This window comes from Lytechinus variegatus, chromosome 10 (genome assembly GCF_018143015.1).
Source record: "Lytechinus variegatus isolate NC3 chromosome 10, Lvar_3.0, whole genome shotgun sequence".
Classification (NCBI taxonomy): domain Eukaryota; kingdom Metazoa; phylum Echinodermata; class Echinoidea; order Temnopleuroida; family Toxopneustidae; genus Lytechinus; species Lytechinus variegatus.
In genome coordinates this window covers 9,565,373-9,588,075 of record NC_054749.1, presented here as the reverse complement: position 1 = coordinate 9,588,075, position 22,703 = coordinate 9,565,373, and the positions used below count along the sequence as shown (strand labels likewise).

The following is a 22,703-nucleotide window of genomic DNA, read 5'->3' as shown; positions in this document are numbered from 1 at the left end:
TTTTTTACTTAAATTTTCATGTAAATCCACTTTAAATAATGTACCAGATCTAAGCTTTTTCAAAATTTGCTAATGCAAATGCCTTCATTATAAGTCTGGTCACTTTGCTCCATTTCTTGTTATACCATCTTTTTTTTTCAACACGCCAGATGAAATTTCATGTTTCATCCAAGAATGCTGCAGTGCTCTGATGTTTTCAGAAACATGCTGGAAAAAACAAGAAAAATCACCGTGACAAAACATGATTTTGCTCGACATTTTTTTTTCAATGTTATAAGCAATTTACTGAAATTTTTTCTTTCAGTGCAGTTATTAGTTTTAGGCTTTTCATTTAAGACCCTGCATTTTCTTTAAATTATAGCACCTTGTAATTGGATATTGGTTTGATGTTAATCTTTGTCATTTTTTTTGTTGTTGGTTTGTTCTAGTGATCATAACATGAAGAACAAAATTATAATAAAACCAGACAAAAATATAGGTCGCTCATTAGTCGATCCCCGGTTAGGGGCCCCACAATTTTAAAGATTTTTCACTCCCTTTAAAATTGTCCACGACCCTAACCTAATCCTTTTCTTCCCTCTTTTTCACTGATAGAAGGGTTTAAATAAAGATGGTTGTACTAGCCGCCCCCCTCCCCCCTCCTCTCCCTCCCAGCTGCGCTGGAGCCTGCAAATCAAATGTTGCATAATCATTTTCAATAGAGGGCGGTAGCAGACTCAAAAATCCGCTGCTGCCATCTTGTTACGATCTAGCAGAGGGGAAATTATGTCTGTTTCCACATTCAGACCAACAATTGTCTCGCTTTCGGTAAGTTTAAAATCAATGTATGTCACATACGTGCTTTGTATTTAAGTAATCTACAGGTTCCAAATATTTTTGATTTATTTCATTTTCAATTTTAGTGGTAATGTTCTCTAAATTATTTATCGGAAAACGCCGGTATTGTGTCGCGAGCCTGCAGGTGTTCCGTCTCGGACAGAATTGGATCGGGAGCGCCGGCTTTTCCGGCCGCGGCGCGGTGCTCGGGTGCTTGTTCATGATCAAGAAACACGGACGCGAACGTTTGAACTTTGTGAAAGAGTGTGGTAGTGTATCGTATTACCGAACACTTTTCATGAATCTGATCATATCAAACACATTATTCCAATAAAATTAGGCACTTCAGGTGAAAATTAGGAAAGACTGTTCCAGCATATTTGATAGGCTCACAATGAATGAGGCCCTATATCTACAATTCACAAAACTGTTTGAATTTTCAAATTCCGATGTCTAGAAGTCAAGTTATTGTCATCTTTGTGATGAAAAAACAGGGCTTTTTGTGGACAAAAGAAGATTGCGAAATCTTATTATTTTCTTTGTTTTGGGCATGGCACATTTATAACACATAGCTTATGGGGAATTGTATGGCAGTGAGTCCAAACTTCGCGCGTGTCCAAACTTCGCGGACGGTCATTATCTCCAAAACTAGCCAATATCCTTAAAATCTGACATCATCAATGTGAAAAGCGACCTAAAATTACCCTTCGCTGAAAGTTTCTTTAGGATTAGTCCAGTATTCATGAAAATATTGGCAAAAGATCGGCAAATTTGTCACCGTTAGCGCCCGTTTTGAAGAAAGCATCAAGCATCACGATATCACCATTTTACAAGCAGAAATCATAAAAAATGTGAGTTAAATGTGGTACTAACCGATTCCATAGCATTTTGCCATCAATCTGATATAAATATTTCACTTTTTGAACTTGAGTTTTTGTTTAAATCTCCACAAAAGCTTTGGTGCGCGAAGTTAGGTCACACTTTTTCTGAACGTTTTTCCAGCACAGCCCGCATTCACCGATCGGAATAGAATTTTGAGATCGCGATACCGGCGAAACCCAGTGACCTACTTTACATTTTCGTCCATGATTTTATAGTTTACGATCTTGCCGTCAATGTGGTAACTATTTCTTGAATTGGTTTTGTATAAATTATGAATAATTTGTGGACAAAATTAAGCCTGATGAATATTTTTGAAAAGTGCGCGAAGTTTGGACACCCCATCATACTATCTTTTAATATATCTTAAAGTACATGTACCGGTACTCAGATTGATTTGACATATTGGCATATGATGTCTTTGGTTCAAGGGCAACTACCCCTGGACAATTCCCCCACCCCCACGACAATCCCCCCACCCCCCCAGACAATTACCCCCCCCCACCGGACAACTACACTGTAATACTGTAAACCTATGCTAGCGATGCCAAACCAGCCGCGCGTTCGCATCGGTATGCTCTGCCCCTGTGTAAAACATGGTCTCAGAAAACTCTTTTCCAGTCTTTAAATATTAATTCAGTAACACTCTGACCCACAAAAATCCGAAGATTATTAAATTAAAATAGGAAATTTTCACTTTACATTCTGATTTGAGGTTAGAATCGCCAGATATTTTGCTCTTGAAATGTGTCTTGAAACCTGCCTGATCGTACGATGCGCGCGGCCATTTTGAATCTCAGAAGCCAAAAGTGGATAGTACTGCTCATGTCATAATCATGTGACACACAAGATTTTGACTTCCACCAGTGTTTGTGGCAATTTGAATCGTTAGTTTAGTACTTTTGCTCTGAAATTATGTCTAAAAAATCTGATTTTTTTTGCATTTTGATATCATGATTTGTTGAGATTTTGTTGATATGGTGATTTGATGATGACATGAATGTTTTGACCCCTTTATCGTACCCCTACACATAAAAAACCCAAAAAACTCCCAGCATCATGAGATTCTTTGAATTCTAAGCTTTGTAATGATACCAAACTTGTTACCAATTAGCAAACCGCGAATTACCGCCAGCGGGAAAGATAAGGGCTTGCACTGTCCCCAATCTGGAAAATTCAGGGTCAATACAGAGACTGTATAGTCTGTTGAGTAGGGTTGTTTGGTTTTTGGTGATTATGTAACAGATGGTGATGTACCTTTCTTGCCCTTTTAAACCCTGATTATGGTCCAAGGCCCCATTTTTTTTTGTTTTTTGCCTGATTATGTCTAGATCTATGTTTACCCCTTCCATAATTTGCCCCAGGCCCCTGCGTGGCCTATATGTTTGCAACCCGCCCCTCACCCATAATTGCCATTATTACTTGTCCCAACCATATTTCTTTTTTTTTTGAGAGAGGGCCTGTAACACGGACCCCAAACTTTATTGGCCCTTGCCCCCTGACCCCATTTTTTGGGGGGGCTACCCATTATCGGTACTTGTCCAACGTCACCGGCCCGGCGGCCCCTACCTATCCCGACCCATTTTTTTTTAGCTACCTTTAAGCCGTCAAATGTTACTGGCCCCCGCCCCCCATCCCAGCCCCTGCCCCCCCACCAGCCCAATTTTTTTTTAGCTTTCTTTAACTTGTCCAACCTTACCGGCCCCTGGCACCCCATCCCGGCCCCTGGCAGCCCATCCCGGCCCCTTGGCCCCGACCCAATTTTTTTATTTCTTTTTTATTTGTAGCTTTCTTTAATTTGTCCAACCTTACCGGCCCCTGGCCCCCCACCCCCCCCTGACCAAATTTTTTTTTTTTTTTTAGTTTTCTTTAACTTGTCCAACCTTACTGGTCCCTGGCCCCATCCCGGCCAATGGCCCCTGACCCATTTTTTTTTTTTTTTTTTTAGCTTTCTTTAACTTGTCCAATCTTACCGACCCCTGGCCCCCCTCCCCCCATCACGGCCCGTGGCCCTTGACCCAATTTTTCTATTTTTTTTAATTTTTTTATTTTTCTTTACTTGTCCAACCTTACTGGTCCCTGGCCCCCCTCCCCCATCCCGGCCAGTGGCCCGACCCAATTTTTTTTTTAGCTTTCTTTAACTTGTCCAACCTTACTGGTCCCTGGCCCCCATACCGGTCCATGGCCCCTGACCCAATTTTTTTTTTTTTTATAGCTTTCTTTAACTTGTCCAACCTTACCGGCCCCTGGCCCCCCTCCCCCATCCCGGCCCGTGGCCCCCGACCCAATATTTTTTTTTAGCCTTCTCTAACTTGTCCAACCTTACCAAATCACTTTGGAAGGCCAGAAAGGCGATCTTGTAATATTCTCGATGTTGAATATACTTGTTTGGGGGAAAAATAGTATAACAGAATACATCTTTTCACAAGTGAACATTCGATCGTCTTTGAAATGCAGATGATACGTGTGTGGAATACTTTACCACTGACCAATTCATTGATCAGGGATCAGGCAAGTTTCTTGCATAATGATAATAATCAGTATAATGGTATTTCATTTCAAGAATGTTAGAAGCATAAACTGAATTGTACAGAGCTTTTACATGTAAACAAAAGAAAATGTAAACTGCATTTTAGTACTTAATAAAAAATAATATCAAGTTGTATTATACAAATATACATGTATACAAAGCATGAAGAAGCATAAATTTGGTAATGAATGCAGCTGGACAAGTACTTCTGCACTTGAATTGTTCATTACATATTCGTCTCATTTGCATATTTACCACTTTTTGTACATGTAGAAGATAATATTCTATGAATTTGTTCTTGTGCAATTGAACATCATATCACTGATGATGATACTATTATCCAATTTATTTGTAATGAAATGCCATACACAAGAACAAACATCATCATTGTAACATATATTGTACTATATTGCATCATAATCTCATTTGCATATGCATTTGCATATTTAAATACATGTATTCTGTTTGAATATTAATATATTATAATAGTTTAATCAAGGAATAGGCCACTTGACATATTGTTGGTGGTTAATTTCCTCATACATGTAGTTTGAAAAGAAATATTTTTAACATACATGTTTACAATATGCGTATCATTGGCTTTGCATCATAACCTCATTTACATAAAGATATATGGTATTTTAAATTTGCATATTTAATTATATGAAACACTCTTTTTTTAATATTATATATTGGTTTAATCAAAGAATGGGCCAATTGACATATTTGGTGGTTAATTATCTCAAAATCACTAGCATGGGTGAAACTACAAAGGCAAATACACATTCCGTATGAGCGGCAGACATTTTTGTCTCACCTGCGAAGCAAAGTGAGACTATAGGCGCCGCTTTTCCGACGGCGGCGGCGGCGGCGACGGCGGCGGCGTCAACATCAAATCTTAACCTGAGGTTAAGTTTTTGAAATGACATCATAACTTAGAAAGTATATGGACCTAGTTCATGAAACTTGGCCATAAGGTTAATCAAGTATTACTGAACATCCTATTAGAGTTTCATGTCACATGACCAAGGTCAAAGGTCATTTAGGGTCAATGAACTTAGACCATGTTGGAGGAATCAACATCGAAATCTTAACCTGTGGTTAAGTTTTTGAAATGTCATCATAACTTAGAAAATATATGGACCTAGTTCATGAAACTTGGACATAAGGTTAATCAAGTATCACTGAACATCCTGCATGAGTTTCACGTCACATGACCAAGGTCAAAGGTCATTTAGGGTCAATGAACTTTGGCCGAATTGGAGATATCTGTTGAATTCCCATCATAACTTTGAAAATTTATGGATCTGATTCATGAAACTTGGACATAATAGTAATCAAGCATCACTGAAAATTTTGTGCAAGTTTCAGGTCTCATGATTAAGGTCAAAGGTCATTAGGGTCAATGAACTTTGGCCGAATCGGGGGTATCTGTTGAATTACCATCATAACTTTGGAAGTTTATTGGGCTAGTTCATTAAACTTGGACATTAGAGTAATCAAGTATCACTGAACATCCTGTGCACATTTCAGGTCACATGACCAAGGTCAAAGGTCAATGAACTTTGGCCGAATTGGGTGTATCTGTTGAATTACCATCATAACTTTGAAAGTTTATGGATCTGATTCATGAAACTTGTACATAAGAGTAATCAAGTATCACTGAATATCCTGTTTGAGTTTCACGTCACATGATCATGGTCAAAGGTCATGTAAGGTCAATGAACTTTGGCCATGTTGGGGTTTTTTGGTGAATAACCATCATATCTCTGTAAGTTTATTGGTCTAGTTCATAAAAAGTGGACATAAGAGTAACCATGTATCACTGAACATCTTGTGCGAGTTAGAGTAGTATTCAAAGTCAGCACTGCTGCTATATTGAACCGCGTGATGCAGGTGAGACGGCCAGAGGCATTCCACTTGTTAATGATATGCGTGCATTACAGGGGATTTAATTAGATATTTGCCTAATTTGCATATATTAAGAAAAAAACGTAGTCTTATGAAGAGCAGGTCACAAGCTTCAAAATGAATGGTCACAACATATGTATACAGTAGATATTTTAAAATGATGTGGCATCGCTACCTATGCCTATTTCGGGGTAATTGCCCTGTGGTAGGTTTGTGCACAGGGTAAACATGACTTGATATTGATTTTCTTTGCTTGAACATTAGAAATTAAGTTTTCAATTAATATAATTTGTAATCAAAGAAGAGAATTAAAATAATAATCTTAGGATTTCTTGAAAAAATAAAAACAGATTGATTTCAATTGTCTATTATCTCATTATTGTTATTGTGGTCTCAATAAAATTGTTGATATTATTATTGTCTCATCATCGTTTCATTATTGTCCCAATTTTTATTATGATTATTATTATTATCATAATAATAATTATTTTTGTTTCATTAATATTATTTTCTAAATAATTATTACAATAAAAATTACTATTGTTATAGTAATAATTGTTATAATTATTATTGAAATAAAAGTTATTATTGTCTCAAAAATTATAAGGCCTTTAATTATAATTATGATTATTTTTATAATTATAATTAAAATAATTTGATGACAATAATTATTTTTGATGACTTATCAATATTACTGTCTCAGTAATTATTACAATTATAATTACTTACATTATTATTGTTATCATTATAATTCTTTTGTAATAATTATTATTGTATTGTCTCAATAATTATAAGGCCTTTAATCGTAATTATGATTATTTTTATAATTATAATCATTTTTATAATCATTATTATTGATGACTTATCAATATTACTGTCTCAGTAATTATTACAATTATAATTACTTTCATTGTAATTGTTATCATTATAATTATTTTATAATTATTGTAATATTAGTTACAATGTATCATTGTCTCAATAATTATAAGGCCTATAATTATAATTACTATAATTATAATCATTTCTACAATTACATTTATTTTGATTATGAGTATTGTTATGATTATTACTGATATCTCATTAATATTATTGTCTCAGTAATTATTACAACTAAAAGTACTATCATTGTGATTGTAATTACAATTAGTTTATTATAATGATTACTGTAATAATAATTATTATTGTCAATAAATACTAGAATTGTTATTATCTATGTAATTATAATTATTTTATAATTATTATTGATGTCTCATTAACATTGTCTCAATAATTATTACAATCATAATTATTATATTATAATTGAAATCCTTTTATAATAATGATTATTGTAATAATAATTATTATAATTGTCTCAACATTTATTGTCTAATTATTATTAATGTCTCATTACTATTGCCTCATTATTGTCTTCAAACTAATAATTAACACCAAAACAAAGGTCCATAAATCAGATATCAAATTCATGAAACACATCTTAAACATGTATTTTTAAATTCAAAGGCTTTCTGTGCCATTTAAAAATACGACTTCCGTTGACAATTCCATATTCTATGCATTCAGACGCATTGATACAAAACAATCCCTTATCAATCAAAATTCTTGAATTTTACTCGCAGTTTTTTGTCTTAATACATATTTCGCAAAAAATCTACAAATTAATTTTCAAAAAACAATTCAAATTTCATAATAAATAGAGCTCAAATCGTAATTTAAAAAAATATATACAACGAACAAAACGAAATGTGTCTGAAAATCCAGACTAATCTCGATGCCCATCGCAACGGGGATGACGTCACACACAGCTTCTCGCGATCGCGCACACGGTCAAAACTACCCTGCTCGATCGTCAAGTCAGATTCGCAAACACCTCATGACACTCAAATTTGAAGCTCATATTCGGAGTCTCTCTACGGACCAAATTCGATTAAAATTTCACAAAATGTTCTCAAATATATAAACTTATAAATGACCAAAGTTATCAAGAGATCTGATGATTACAAGAAGGAAATTTCAAGCAAAGAAAAATAAATGCTTCGATATTAGGTCCTTCCCTCGCAAGAAGGTAAGTGTAACTCTGTGTTATAGTATTTCCGACGTTTACCGAAGATGTTCGAAGCAACTGCGAGAAGTTTTGACCAATCAAAATCACAGAAATAAAGGAAGAAAATGACTCTGTCTTTTCGGCCAAAATCCGAATGCAACTCAAGCACTCGGCCGAAGTGCCGAGCGGAGCGAACTGTGTGTGTTAGACATACGCCTGCCATTCACTGCAATGCAAAAATCGACGTCTAGCGCTTTGTCCGCGCGATCGCGCGCCCGACTGAAGTGCCTAATAAAATTCACCAAACTTTCACCATAATACACAAATACCTACAATTTTACAAAATATAAATAGAGCCTATGGCCATGGCTATGCAGAAATTTTGCCGAAATTGTTTTTCATTTTTACGACATCAGCTTCCAATCTAGACAGCTAGCAGCCGTCTGTTTCGAGGAGTTTGTTAACATTTTTTTAAAAATTTCTCCTCGTACACAGACGCAAAATGCAAAACCCCCCGTCGGGGCTCTTCAATTTTTGTCTTTAATGAATAAAAGTTTTGATAATTAACACGACCAAAATGCAAATTAATATTTCCTCTTGGCATTAATTGCCAAAAAACAGAGAAAAATCAAGTTAAAAGGAACAAAAACAGTGATTTACCTCGGCTGTCGCGCAAATTCACTTCCCCGTTTATCCGATCTTAAGTACATAAACATATGGTCATTGAGTCCCCTGTACAGATCGGGCTAGATCTTCGGTCTCTGTATTTGGTGAGTGAAGCCAACAGAGTTCAGCTGACCAACCAAAATAACAGAGACCGAAACTTTTGGTCTACTTCCAATCGGACCTCTCTTCGCAAGTGAAATATTTTGGTCACATGAAAAAGGTATGGTATTACCGAAGGTGTGTTTTCTAAGGGAAAAGTTGAGAAAACAAAGTCACTGATGAGCTATTTTGACCATATTTTATTGTTTTGAGGATATAAAGACTTCGAAATTGTGTTTTTGATCATTTTTCATCATATTTTCTATTCAAGTTGACTTTGGAACGATGTTGCAATGGTTTGAGTGTTTTTTATTATTTTCTGACGCATATGATGCGCGCGTTCGGTAATACAAGGCCGGTCGATAATACAATCACTCACTATACATGTACATATATACCTAGCCTGGTGGCGTCTGGGGAGTATAAGTCATCTACTCTACGTAAGCTTACTCCCCACTGACGCCTGGCATGGCAAAGCATAGGGCCACACGAAGGAGAGTTTTTGGAGAAAACAATGTTGCTCCAAAATACTTGATTTGTGTAACTTGATAGCGACAAAATTATGTAAATGGAAAATAACACTTAATCCCCCCATTATGTATATTCCATTTTTTTTTACACTAGAAATATTCCCAATATTAAAGGACAAGTCCACCCCAACAAAAACTTGATTTGAATAAAAAGAGATAAATTCACCAAGCATTTACACTGAAAATTTCATCAAAATTGGATGTAAAATAAGAAAGTTATGGCATTTTAAAGTTTCGCTTATTTTCAACAAAATAGTTATATGAACGAGCCAGTTACATCCAAATGAGAGAGTTGATGACATCACTCACTCACTATTTCTTTTGTATTTTATTATATGAAATATGAAATATTTTTATTTTCTCGTCATTGTCATGTGAAATGAAGTTTCATTCCTCCCTGAATACGTGGAATTCCATTATTTTAACATTTTGTGCTTCAGGCAAGGAGGTCCTAATCGTCAAATTCGTAAAAATTGAAATATTGTATAATTCAAACAATAAAAAACAAAAGAAATACCGGTAGTGAGTGAGTGACATCATCGACTCTCTCATTTGGATGTAACTGGCTCGTTCATATAACTATTTTGTTGAAAATAAGCGAAACTTTGAAATGTCATAACTTTCTTATTTTACATCCGATTTTGATGAAATTTTCAGCATTGTGCTTGTCTGATTTTTCTCTATTGATTCAAATCAACATTTTTCTGAGGTGGACTTGACCTTTAAGAAAAATAATGTAAGAAGATGAGCAGATACTCACTGGTGATCTTGTCACCATTTTCCTTTTTTGTTTGTAGTCTAGTTACAAGAGAGGTCGACGATATCATAAGCAGTGCCAATTTAAAAGAAAAAAAATCAATCGGCTGATGAATTTCATGAATTGTAAAATACTTGCTTTAGCCAATAAATATTTATGATTTATTTATTTATTCATTCATGTATTTTACAATGTAGATGTTGACGTTTGCTGGCTTTCCATAGGTTGATCGGATCAATCGTAACTCTTTGTGAGACGGGCCCTGTAAACAACATACTTTTCTGTCTATATGTACACATTACTTTTATTTTGACAATGTCTTTATCCTTCAATCTTTGTGTTCACAGAGACGGTGGTTCTCTGCACAAGCTGCCACACAAGCTAGACAAGCGGAAGCAGAGAGAAATGAAGTTCAGGTATGATCAGCATTCCCTTTTTTTCACCACAGGAGTCACACATGAGAATGATGTTTAAAAAATTACATTTAGCATGTCATTCAAAACACACAAAAACCCCAGAAAACTTAATGCCTAGAATTCAAGCTACATGTAATTATTAAAACTCATTAGTATTCCATTGCAGAAGCACACACACACACTCAAAGAAAATACATTATTACAGAAAGAATTTCATGATTTATTGATGTTTAAGAATTTTGTAAGGTACATGTACATTGGCATTTACGGTTATTAGATATGCTAAACATGTATAAATGCTACATTTTATCAATCATTACCCCTTTACATAGTACTTCTATTCACTTTCCCCCTAGGTAACCAAACTTCCAAGCGGGCTGACCGTAGCCTCGCTGGAAAACAACTCTCCTGTCTCAAGATTAGCAGTAATTGTCAAGGCTGGCTCCAGGTACGAGGGTGTTGAAAACCTTGGTGCATCACATTGTTTACGAGCATTTGGCCATTTGGTAAGTCTGTGCCTGGTTCTGTACCCCAACTTTGATGGATTGTGCTGGACTCACTCATTTCTTATTTCACACACATTTGGTTTGGCGAAAATGGCTGAAGAACATTTTTAAAACCCCCCATCCAAACAAAGTTTGAATGGGTCACAGTGTATAAATACATTAGGGATCAGCTTATAGGCGAGCGGGCAGGCAGTCCATTACAAATGTTGCAGATTGAACTACTTACTCAATTTATCACCTATGCTCATAAAATTTGGCACACAAAGTTCTTGAGGTAAAGTGTGCAACACTCATTTTTCCACATGTGTCGGAAATGGTGTTGCCCCTGCCACTGAGACAGAATGATATAGCAAAAAACCAAAGAAACGTCATTGCAGATCAAACTACTTACTTTGGCAAAAACATTGATCATGAGGTTAAAAACATACAAGACCAATTTTCCATGTGTTGGAAACTGCATTGCCATGGAAATCATCTACAGTGATATTTATAATACCCCCTCCCCCCTTTTTGAAATGATAATACAATTGAATAGTCCTGATTGATACATGTCCTTTTACGTACCTTGCCACCATTATTAAGTATTTTTGTTGGGTATAAATATGCTGACCACTGTTTTCTCATTATTTCAGACAACAAGTGGTGCTTCAGCCCTCAGCATTACCCGAGGTTTGGAAGAGGTAGGAGGTTCACTTGAAACAAGTACATCAAGAGAACATGTCACATACAGCATCCGATGTCTAAGAGATCAACTGTAAGTCTAACAAACCTATCCTTTCTCTCCTGATTTGAATTTGAACTCGGTAAATATTGTAGTCCCATATGTAGATTTTCATTGCAACACCACTGAAGTCTACATGTGGGACTACAATATTTATCGAGAGTAAGTTCAAATCAGTCGGGAAAGAGGTGAACATTCTTCATTTTTCTGATAGTTATCAACTAAATCAAAATAATTTCAAGGAATTATGGAAAATAGATGGCCATTTCATGGATTTGAAGATGTAAGTGAAATTTTAGCAATTTTTTTCCTATTTTTTTTTTTTTTTTTTAGGAGCGCGATATTTTGTAAACGTACTGACCCAGGCCTAGTTTCACCACATATTAATTAATAGCTACACAGCTATTGCATGTACGGTGTTACGAAAAATCTACAATTTATCGTACATGCAATGTAGTGAATTGATTTGAGCTCAAGGAGAGCGATTCTGAGGAGCTCAGTTGAGCTCCTCAAAAAAATAAGGAGAGTGATTTATTGAGCTCAACAAAATTATAAACGTGAAGGACTGTAGTAGTAGTAGTAGTAAGTAGTACTAGTATTAAATATTTTTTCTTTGTTAATCCATAGGGACACTGGAATGTTCTACCTCAAGAATGTGTCAACAGGGCAAGAGTTCAGGCCTTGGGAAGTGAAGGACAACAGTCAGAGATTACTCTTTGATCTATCTTGCTACAATGATCAGCTCCAACTCAGTGAGTAGTGTGTGTTCGAGTTTTATCAGACATGTATCAATTGTATATGATTATTTATGTCTGAGACCAACATTTAACGTAAAGTAGTCAACAAGAAAGTGATGCCAAAGTAAATCTTGTATCTTGTCTTTCATTCTTTTACAAGTTCAAATTTTTAAGTATAAAGAAGAAGAATTACTCTTTCAGATGTAATCATTTTCTAATGTTTGCTTTTTGAAGGATAAATGACTATTTAACCTATTTACAAAGCAACTTCTTTGGTGACTTATTCTTGGTTTGGGGCTAGTCAATTTGTCTTGTACATCAAAGTAATGATGCAGCCATTACAAATAAAATTCTTGAAATTGCAGATGTTATGGAGCAACTTCACAGTGCTGCGTACAGGGATACCCTTGGTCGTTCCATCTATGCGCCCCAGTACATGGTCGGAAAGCACACCACCCAAATGCTGAAAGACTACGTCAGCAGCCGCTACACCGCTGAGAACATGGCTATTGTTGGCATCGGTAAGAGGAAAACTTCTTGCTTTGAAGGACCCTATTTCACAAAATGTATCAGTAGTGAATAGTTACGAGATGTAATGGTAAATTTTTTTAAAGGGACCATTGGCCGAGAGCAGATTTGGGACCCTTTTCATAAAAAGAGTTATGACTGTATAACTTTGCAGTGATTATAAGTACCATGGTTACAGGGCTCAGCAGCCAATCACAATCAAGGGTTCCATGGAAGTTACTTCAATATAGTTATAGTAGTTGTCTTTATGAAACAGGCCCTTGTTGTAGAAATGTAGCTTTGTCTTTCATAGCAATTTTTTGAAACCCAGCTGAGCAACAAGATACTAAAATAGAAAGCATGCTGAATTGCTTCAAAAAAGACTTCCATCTAATTCATTATTTCAGTTAGAACAAAATGGTGTAGAGGTGGCTCACAAAACCTCAAGCAATTACAAGTCAATTATACTTCTACAAATCAGTGATAAGTGCTAGAATTGATTGCTGTTCTGCTCCTTAGAACAGAAAGTTGAATAAAATAAGTCAGCATTTGTGTATCAATAGCAAATTTACAATCAGATACAATAAGTTTCTTGCTACTTCCTGTTGTTTACTTATTTATTAGGGAATTGATTTCTTTTATGTTATGGAAAATAATCCTTTAACAATTTGTATAAGGCCAATGTTCAAATATATGAGGACAAAATTGTTAAAATATTTTTAAAAATTTTCATTGTTTTGAAATAAAGTAACCATGCTTTTGGTGTAATCTCAGCTCCTTTATATGTAGGAATCACAGTGGAACATGGTGGTAGCTTATTTATTTGTTTTGTTTTGGCTGTGGTCAAGTAGTTGGTTTTGCTCAAATACAAACGTCACATCCTGTCATAAATTGATCCTCCTGTACCACCCCAGTTAAGAGGTTATATCGCTTTACAGTGTGAATAGACCAGCCATTGTTCATGTTGGTAATCTGTTTATTGTTCGTGCAGGATCCTAGAGACTGTCCATCATCTACTTCTCCAAACACTCCAAAAACCACTACATTTTCCATACTCTACTACACAAAGCCTACATATTTTATATCAAATTAACACTTTTCATACAATTAAACATTTATAAATGAGTGAAAAGATTTTTTCTGTTGGTGTGAACAGATACATGTGTTCCATACTTAAATGTAATATCATGACTGTCAAGCTTCTATGATAGCCTTCCAATCATGAATAAACAACATACTTCCCTTTAAATTATCTCTCCTGCAAATTTGAGTGCTTCCATGTTTTCCTTCTACTGCAAATGCCCTTGTGGATGCCATAAATCAGTTGTCCTCTTGGACTTTTTTGATCTTCTAGGTGTTGATCACAGTGACTTGAAGACCTTTGGGGAGTCCTTTGATCTTCAACGAGGTGACCCCTCAACTCCAGCTGCAAAATATTCAGGTGAGCATGGTCTCTTTGTATGAAATTTGGATGGCAGGCTAGGTACATGTCACAGAATTTCTTAAGAGCAAATTGTAAAATATATTTGCAATTTGCCCTTAATGTGTTATGACAAGTCATTGTATTTACATCTTAAAAAAAAATAAAATCAACAATGTGTATTCCAGGGCCCCGTCTTGCAAAAAGGTATGATTGATAAAATCAGTCATAACTCTATGGAAATCTATCACTGTCATAATTTTTTCTTCAGGAAATTTGCAAACTGTCCTTTGTAAACTAAGGAGAACACACCAAATTGTCAAGAAATCAATTTATATATGGATATACAATCAAATCTAGAATTTTTTTTAACAAACATGCATTTTATATTTTGACTTTGCTGGCTTTCCATAGCTGCGATCGACCAGATAAATAACAATTCTTTGTAAGATGGGCCCCAGGATATGCTCATTTGACTGTGACCTATATATTTTGCTTACCGGGTTTCAGTATTTGTAAGGTTTTGCATAACTTTCGAAAAAGCTTTATAAAACACCTCCCATGCTGAGAATACTGCCTGTCTTTTATGATGAAAACATTTGTCTTTCTTTCCTTCTTCTGTTTTTGTATAAAAAAAATAATAACAGTCCATTTACTTGGTGTCTTGTTACATGCTATTTACCTATCACATCAGGGGGAAAGAAACATGGGGCTGCGCGGCAGTTTCTGCCCCAAAATGCTGAAAAGAATTGTGGAAACTAAAAAAGAGGAGCTCTGGAAAATCCCCATCCATTCATTGCAAATAAAAACTTATCCAAAGGTACAGAATAGGAAGGAAATTATGAAAAGTAGCCCACCGGAAATTATTTTTCCCCCTGAATAACACTCTAGTGTCAGTACAGTTGTGATTATCCTTGACTGTATAAGTAGTCCCCCAAAATATATATATATATATTTTTTTTGCCTGAATCAAACTTTGCTATCTATACTGTTGTGATTCTCCATTGGCTGTATGCCTAACCAGCATCACTTTCACTTGCCTTTCTGTCAGGTGGTGAGCTGAGGAACCAGTGCAGTAGCCCCCTTGCCTATGCTGCCTTGGGCGTAGAGGGCGCCAATCTATCAAGCAAGGACCTTCTTGTCACTGGTATCCTCCACCAGCTGATGGGCTCTGCACCGTACATCAAGAGAGGAAGCAACCTAGCCACATCCAAGGCCAGCCAGGCAGCCGCAAAGGCTTCTTCACTCCCTCACGCTGTAAGATTCCTTTGTACAAAAGTTTTAATCCTAATGAGAATGGGGGGATACCTTGGAGGCTGAAAAGACTGGATGCTTAGGGCCTACACCACCCCAAAGATCTTGGCTATTGTCCATGAAATCGCAATCAAATCTGTGCACTTTGTGACATAATGTACAAAATTGTCAATTGTCCCGCCTTCATAGCAGAGTTTTTGGATCTAGTTCAACAAGTATCACTTGCAGTTAAAAGCTTATCCAATACTGCAGACTTAGGAAGTAAATTGTGAAAAATATCCCCCTGAAGTTGCACAAGTCTTAGGTCACATGATCAAGGTTAAAGGTCATATGTGGCCAATCACGTATAGAGCCAATGATTTTATTTTTTATTGTCATACGAGTTGTGTATTTGTGAATATTCTTCATTTTGCGCATGATCTGACGAATACGGTGGTGCTTTACATACCGTACGCAACTAAAATATAAGTGTGACTCAGAATCAAACTTAAATATTTGTGAAACACCCCCAAGATGTGGGGAATCTTTCAAGGTACCTCCTTTTCACCCTAGTCTACAACTGTAGACCCAATTATCACCCAGCATAATTTTGATTCCTAATGTGATTTTTTTGTAACCCTTTCATTGTTTTTTAGGTGAACTGTTTCAACCTACCATACTCAGACTCTGGCCTCTTCGGATTCTTTGCCATCACCCAGCCAAGTGATATGGCTCCCGTAAGCTTCTCTTAATTTTCTTTTTTTTAATCAAAACTTTTATTATTTATTTGGCATCACCTGTGCCTGGGAATAGTGAACTGAATTATAAATGATTTGGTGGGGGGGGGGGGGGGAATGCAGGTGGACCACTTGACCTGGGTTTCCCTCTACTCTTATATGAACAGTGCAGTGGGTTGTTAACGCACAAAGATGGTGACTCTCCTCTGTACGGGGCCTCCTTTTAGCACCCTATCTGAGGGACAGTGTTTTTCCGCTGTACACACAATGCAGGCTTCAGTCATCTGGCCGGAATGGACTTGAACGTACTTTGGTTCGACAGGCAGAAGCTTTATAGACTGAATTAACTTACACCCAAGCTGTGGACTGCATTGATGATAATCTAGTAAAGCAGATGCTCCATTAGTCAAATAATTGCCTAATTCAAAGTGTTATTTCTGACCAGAATATGCAGAATGTTTGTTCATTACATCTTTGAAGATGAATCTTGCCCAAGTAGAACAGATTTCTGTGGTTCCAAGAAATTCAACTTAAGATGATTCATCCGTATGCATTCATTTGACATGTCTGACTTGCCTTAGGAAAGATTTCAAGTGTTTAGAAATATATCTTTAGAAATATGAATGAGTTCATACTGTAAGTACAGTGGTCCATTTGATTTGTGTGTTTTATATGGATCTAGTGACTTGTGTGAGCTAAAAGAGCCATATATATTAACAGTGTGTGTAATTTGTTTAAAGATAAAGCCCTTAAAGCAGGCATGCCAACCATTCCAATTTTTGTCTCGCCTGCATAGCAGAGCGAGACTATAGGCGTCGTTTTTCCGAGGTCGGCGGCGACCGCGGCGTTATCAACATTGAAATCTTAACCTTGGTTAAGTTTTTGAAATGTCATTATAACTTAGGAAGTTTATGGTACTTGCTCATGAAACATCGACATACATGTAAGGGTAATCAAGTATGAATGATTGTTTTGCACATGTCTTAGGTCACATGATCAAAGGTCATTTGGGTCAATTGACATAATATTTTATTATCATTAGTGTTTTCTTGTGTGAATAATTATTCATTAGCTGTTTTTCAAAGGAAGCACTGCTGCTATATCAAATTGCATAATGCAGGCGAGACTGCCAGAGGCGTTCCACTTGTTAGAGTATTTGTTCCTCTTATTTGCTATGAACATGCCAATAGTTTTTTTGTATGATTTGTTACTTTTTTTTAAATTTTCAAATCATGGAGTATGTATTATACACAGAGAAGTGTATAATATAAAGTATATGATACACTAGTGCCAGTCCGACGTTCCCAGATGGTAAAAATCACTGTTGGGCCTGTATGTTTTTGCATGAAAAGAACAAGTAAATTCTTGTCTACGAGCACATGTTTAAAATGGTGAATTATCAAGTTTTCAAGTAGTTATTTCTTCTTTTTTTTTGCCGACCTCACTACAACAGACTGACGATTGTTGCGCTAAAAAATGCCCTTATCAGCGCACATATTGCATTATGTTTGGGTATTTCTGCATCAATGTTTTGCTAAGGGAGTTCTTGCACTAACATAATGGTATGCCTTTTCACTCATGATGTAAAATGCAGCATATCTGAAGCATATTTCATTTTAAAAAATCATGGATTACACAAATCAGTAACAGATATTTTCTTCTAAAAAATCTTCATCATATTTTTTGTTCTATTTCAGATTATTAATTGGAAGATTTTTTAGTTAAATATGATTTTTTTAATTATTTTTAAGCTCTCATAATCTTAACAAACCCTTTAGATGGCATGGGATTATCGTCTTCTAATTCTTGTCTCTTTAATAGGTGCTGAAATCCCTGATGGAACAGTTTGGAGCAATGACGAAAGGAAATGTCAGTGCCCAAGACCTTCAGAGAGCAAAGTAAGACTCCTTTTTACTAACTACAAACCCTGTTCCCATCAATTATGTAGTTGTAAATTGTTCCTTTTTTTATGTTCACCCAGAAATGGGAAAGTCCACCCTTTGGAGAGTGAATTTGATTAACCCATTGACTACTAGAACTGTACGGTTCCTGTACATAGCCTGTGGGAATGACAGATTTGGGTAGTCAATGGGTGAATCAAATGACTCCCAATGAACATTTGCTTGTTAATTTTCAGCTTGGATATCATGTATTTTTGTAAACTCATCATTTAATTGGATTATCACAGAAAACAATAATGATTCAGGGGAAAATAAAGCACTTTCCCATTCTTAAGGACATATTTATATCTACAACAAGCGAAAGGTAGGAATTTTGTTCTAATTGGTATATTGAAAAAAAAACAGACTGTATTTGCTCTAACCACATTGCTATATTAGATTGGGTCCATTTATCATGTTCAAAGTTGATGGCAAGCATGTCACGCTCATACGTAGTACATTAGGCTTGTCCACCAGTTAATCCCCATTTTCCTTTTTTAGGAATCAACTGAAGGCTGCCGTCTTCATGAACCTTGAGAACCAAGATGCTCTCCTGGAAGACATCGCTGTTCAAGCCCTTCATGCTGGGTCATATGTCAGTCCTGCTGATGTTGTCAAGGCGGTTGATGGTATCACTGCTGAAGATGTGTCAAGGGTGAGTACTGTTCTGCAGGAAATTCTTATGCCTTGGTTATTTCGAGACATTTGTTGGCTATCGGCTTGAAGATACTGTTGATTAAGCACTTCATGCAAGATCAACCTTGTTGATGTTGTGAAGGCAGTTATTGGTATCACTGCTGAGGATATGTTAACCCTAAAACCACCGGGGGGGGGTAATCATCCCCCCTGGACATTTTCCGCAACCATTCCACTGGGCAATTTTTTTTTACCAGTCTTTTTTCGAAGACTTGCGCATCTTTTGAGACCAAATTTACGATGCCCTGCTGAGGATAAGTAATGGGTGTACTCCTTGAAGACATTTCTGTTCAAGCCCTAGTAACCAGATCTTCTATCAAATATGTTTATGTTATCACTGCACTGAGGTGTACAGGCAAGTTACATTTGGCATAACTTTAATAATAGTAAGTTCTTGTATAGCATATAACACATTATAAATAACGTCTCTATGCACTTTTTTTTTTTACATATGATTACTTCTTTAACCCTAAATAGACTGGGCTATTTCGACGCCTAAGAAGACGGGGGGGGGGGGGCTGATTCAGCCCCCCCTTATGATCTCGGCCGTGGATCGCGCGATCGCGACGAAAATTGGCACACGCGTTACCCATGGCATTATCTACAAAACTATAACATCAAATTCTGCAAAAAATCTCATGTCTCATTAATTATTAATTATTTGTGGTTTTTCACTGGACTCAATCCAGTTATTTCAATCTGTTCTTGGCCTTCCTTAATGCATATTTTCTTTATCTTTAAAAAAATATCTTTATTTACATTTATCTGTCTTTTTTCTATCTTCATCTCTCCTATTTGAAACAATGTATCACATATTTTTCAGTGGGTTTTTCAGTGAATCATAGTTAATTTTTTTCATATTACTCTTTTGTTCCATTTTACTTTTTAAAGAGATCATTGGGGCATGTTTCACAAATTCTTGGAAAACCAAGCATGTGCTTGCATAGAATGTCCATAAACTAGGACATTAATTTGCGTCCGTTTGACCAGTTACTCTATCTGTATTACACATATTCACTGAAAGTATCTGGAGACATGTGCTGCTTGTGATATGTGCAAGGTAGTATGCCAAATGACACTTCTATCCTCTTTCTCTTTCTTTCCCAAACTTCACAGGTTGCCAAGCGTATCTTCAACGGCAAACGTTCAATGGCAGCCAGTGGCAACCTCATCAATACCCCGTACATGGACCAGCTTCTGACACCATGAGAGCTCCCTCTATCGTAGAATAAATTATAGTTAGATGTACAGGATTTTCCTTCTTTTGTGTCTATTGAGCTATGAATTCAGAGAGTTGTTCTATTTGAAAGTGATGTTCAAAAGCCCTGTTGACAGAACTGAAGATTTTTAGAAACAGTGATTCATGCAAACCTTGTGAGTAATCTGTCAGCATTTTAAATCAAGAAAAATATGAATATATTTAAATATTGAATAATAATTACCACTTATGCACATGCACTATGCCTCTTGTTTATCTGTGTGCTTTGATAGTAGATAACAATGTTAATCGAAACAAGTTGGCCAAATCTATTTTCCTGATGATAAAGACTTTATATTGCGGATTTGATAGATGTTTTGAGTTATGAACAAAAAAATGTAATCCTCTCTCCCAATCTTATATTTCAAAGACAGACTGATATCTCTCTTCATATCATACACTTTCAAATACCAGAAATGTACCTGTGTAAATTTTGTGATATTACCAAACATACAGCTGTGAAAAAAAAAGAAATGGAGAAAAAGGAATCGTCATTGAAATATTTTCATTTTTGTCTTGTTCAAATGCTATAAGCAAGGAGTTTACTGACATGACGAAATAAAATGAAAACTGACTTGAAATTTTCTTTTGTTGTATTTCCTTTGATCTTGAATGGCATTTTATGATCTGTATTCACTCTGAATGCATCTATACAGAATACTGCGAATAGGACCTGTTAGACAAGACCTGTTCTTGGCAAATACAAGCTGATTTTAAAGCTGCTGAAATGTAATTTGATTGATGAAGGGCACGTTTATGTGCAAGTTTGGGCCTGACATGCACATACTAAATGTTGCGTGTTTTCGTAACCGCTTACCCGGGCATCTCAAATTTTGTCTCAAAATATATGCAAGACTTGAAGAGTAAGAGGTCAGCAAATGGTGCAGTAAAAAATAATTGTGGCGGCATAGTCACAATCATTTGTGCGGAGGAACTTGGTGGTCAGATCAGTTAACAAAGGTTTAAGGGCTCATTTAACAAATGCCTCCTGTCATGTCACAAATTATGCCTTAATGAGATAGTTCATAATACATATACATATAAATTAGATTTTCAAATTCAAATTTTATTTCCACAGTTAAAAATACACAAATATACAAATCACTGACATAAAAGATTAATGCAAGTACTGTAGTTGCAGTAAACACTGATTTCACAAGAAAGTCAGTAAAACCAGGCTTAATTTTCACTATATAATGGAAGATCTAGAGCTGGTACAGTTGCATAAACTGAACTTTGTGAAATCTTGAAAGCTACTTTAAAAATGTTCACACTGAAGATCACCAGCACAGATAAGCGCACGTGGGACAGTGTATTATTATTGCTTTGAATGTTGGCCTGACGCTTGACCCGAATCCTGTGCTTAATTTCTCAGCAATTACACAATTTCTTCCAGAATCCTTTGGCACATATTTTGTATTTATACAAACAGATACTTTGGTGTCATTGGATTCTAAGGCTTGGAACCTTAATTGCTGCCCCCCCCCTTTCAAAAAAAAGGAAAATGAAATGAAATGAAGGGGGGGGGGAAGAAAACGGCCCTGCACAAATCCCCTTAAACATATAATAGGGAAGGGGGGTAAGAAAGATAAACAAAAAGGGGCTGGAACAGTCTCATTCCACATTCTTGGCTCACTTTTCCAGCAATAAAGTGAAGAGAGAGAGACAAGAATGAGAAAATGAAGAAAAATGGACCCAAAGTGAGAGCGTTTCATGAAAGGACTTGTCAAACATTTTATCTGACAATTCCCATTTTATCCAACAGTTACTATAGTAACAGTGGCTCTCAGCCAATCAGAATGAAGGCGTCTGACATCTTGTCAGACAAAAATGTTGATGAAACTGTCCCTGGGAAGACACATGAGTTGCGATTTTACTCTTACCCCTCTTTAATTGGAATATAACTCAAATAAAAGATGTTCTGAGGGGAAAAAATCAGACCAGTAGATAGGTGAAATTTTGAATAATATCGGACACAATAAGAATGTTATAAATTTTAAAAGTTGTTAAAATTGGTAATCACTCTACATATGGAGACATTGAATTGGCAGCAGCTAGTGGAAGGACTACTCTTCCATTTACTCCAATACAGAACATGGTTCAAATATTATTTTTGTCTCGCCTGCAGAGCAGAGTGAGACTACAGGCGCTGCTTTTCCAACGACGGCGGCTTCAACACAAAATCTTAACCTGAGGTTAAGTTTTTTGAAATGTCATCATAACTTAAAAAAATATAAGAACCTAGTTCATGAAACTTAGACATAAGGTTAATCAAGTATTACTGAATATCCTGCCTGAGTTTC

At 36.1% G+C, this 22,703-nt stretch overlaps 1 protein-coding gene across 1 annotated transcript; it reads left to right on the top strand.

Moving 5' to 3' along the window:
• The first annotated feature begins 699 nt into the window (after positions 1–699).
• LOC121422466 (cytochrome b-c1 complex subunit 2, mitochondrial-like) lies at positions 700–20,975 on the top strand. Its single transcript, XM_041617533.1, has 12 exons — positions 700–807; positions 10,577–10,645; positions 11,002–11,151; positions 11,784–11,905; positions 12,500–12,624; positions 12,975–13,130; positions 14,471–14,557; positions 15,588–15,793; positions 16,426–16,506; positions 18,328–18,404; positions 18,948–19,101; positions 20,259–20,975. The coding sequence occupies exons 1-12, from the start codon at positions 766–768 to the stop codon at positions 20,349–20,351; spliced, it is 1,362 nt and encodes a 453-aa protein (XP_041473467.1). The 5' UTR covers positions 700–765; the 3' UTR covers positions 20,352–20,975.
• Positions 20,976–22,703: the final 1,728 nt, after the last annotated feature.

Excerpts from the sequence above, each read along its gene's own strand:
- LOC121422466 (XM_041617533.1), top strand. The coding sequence starts at position 766 with ATGTCTGTTTCCACATTCAGACCAACAATTGTCTCGCTTTCG. Across the intron at positions 10,646-11,001 it reads CAGAGAGAAATGAAGTTCAG|GTAACCAAACTTCCAAGCGG; the intron begins GTATGATCAGCA and ends CTTTCCCCCTAG. Across the intron at positions 14,558-15,587 it reads TCCAGCTGCAAAATATTCAG|GTGGTGAGCTGAGGAACCAG; the intron begins GTGAGCATGGTC and ends CCTTTCTGTCAG.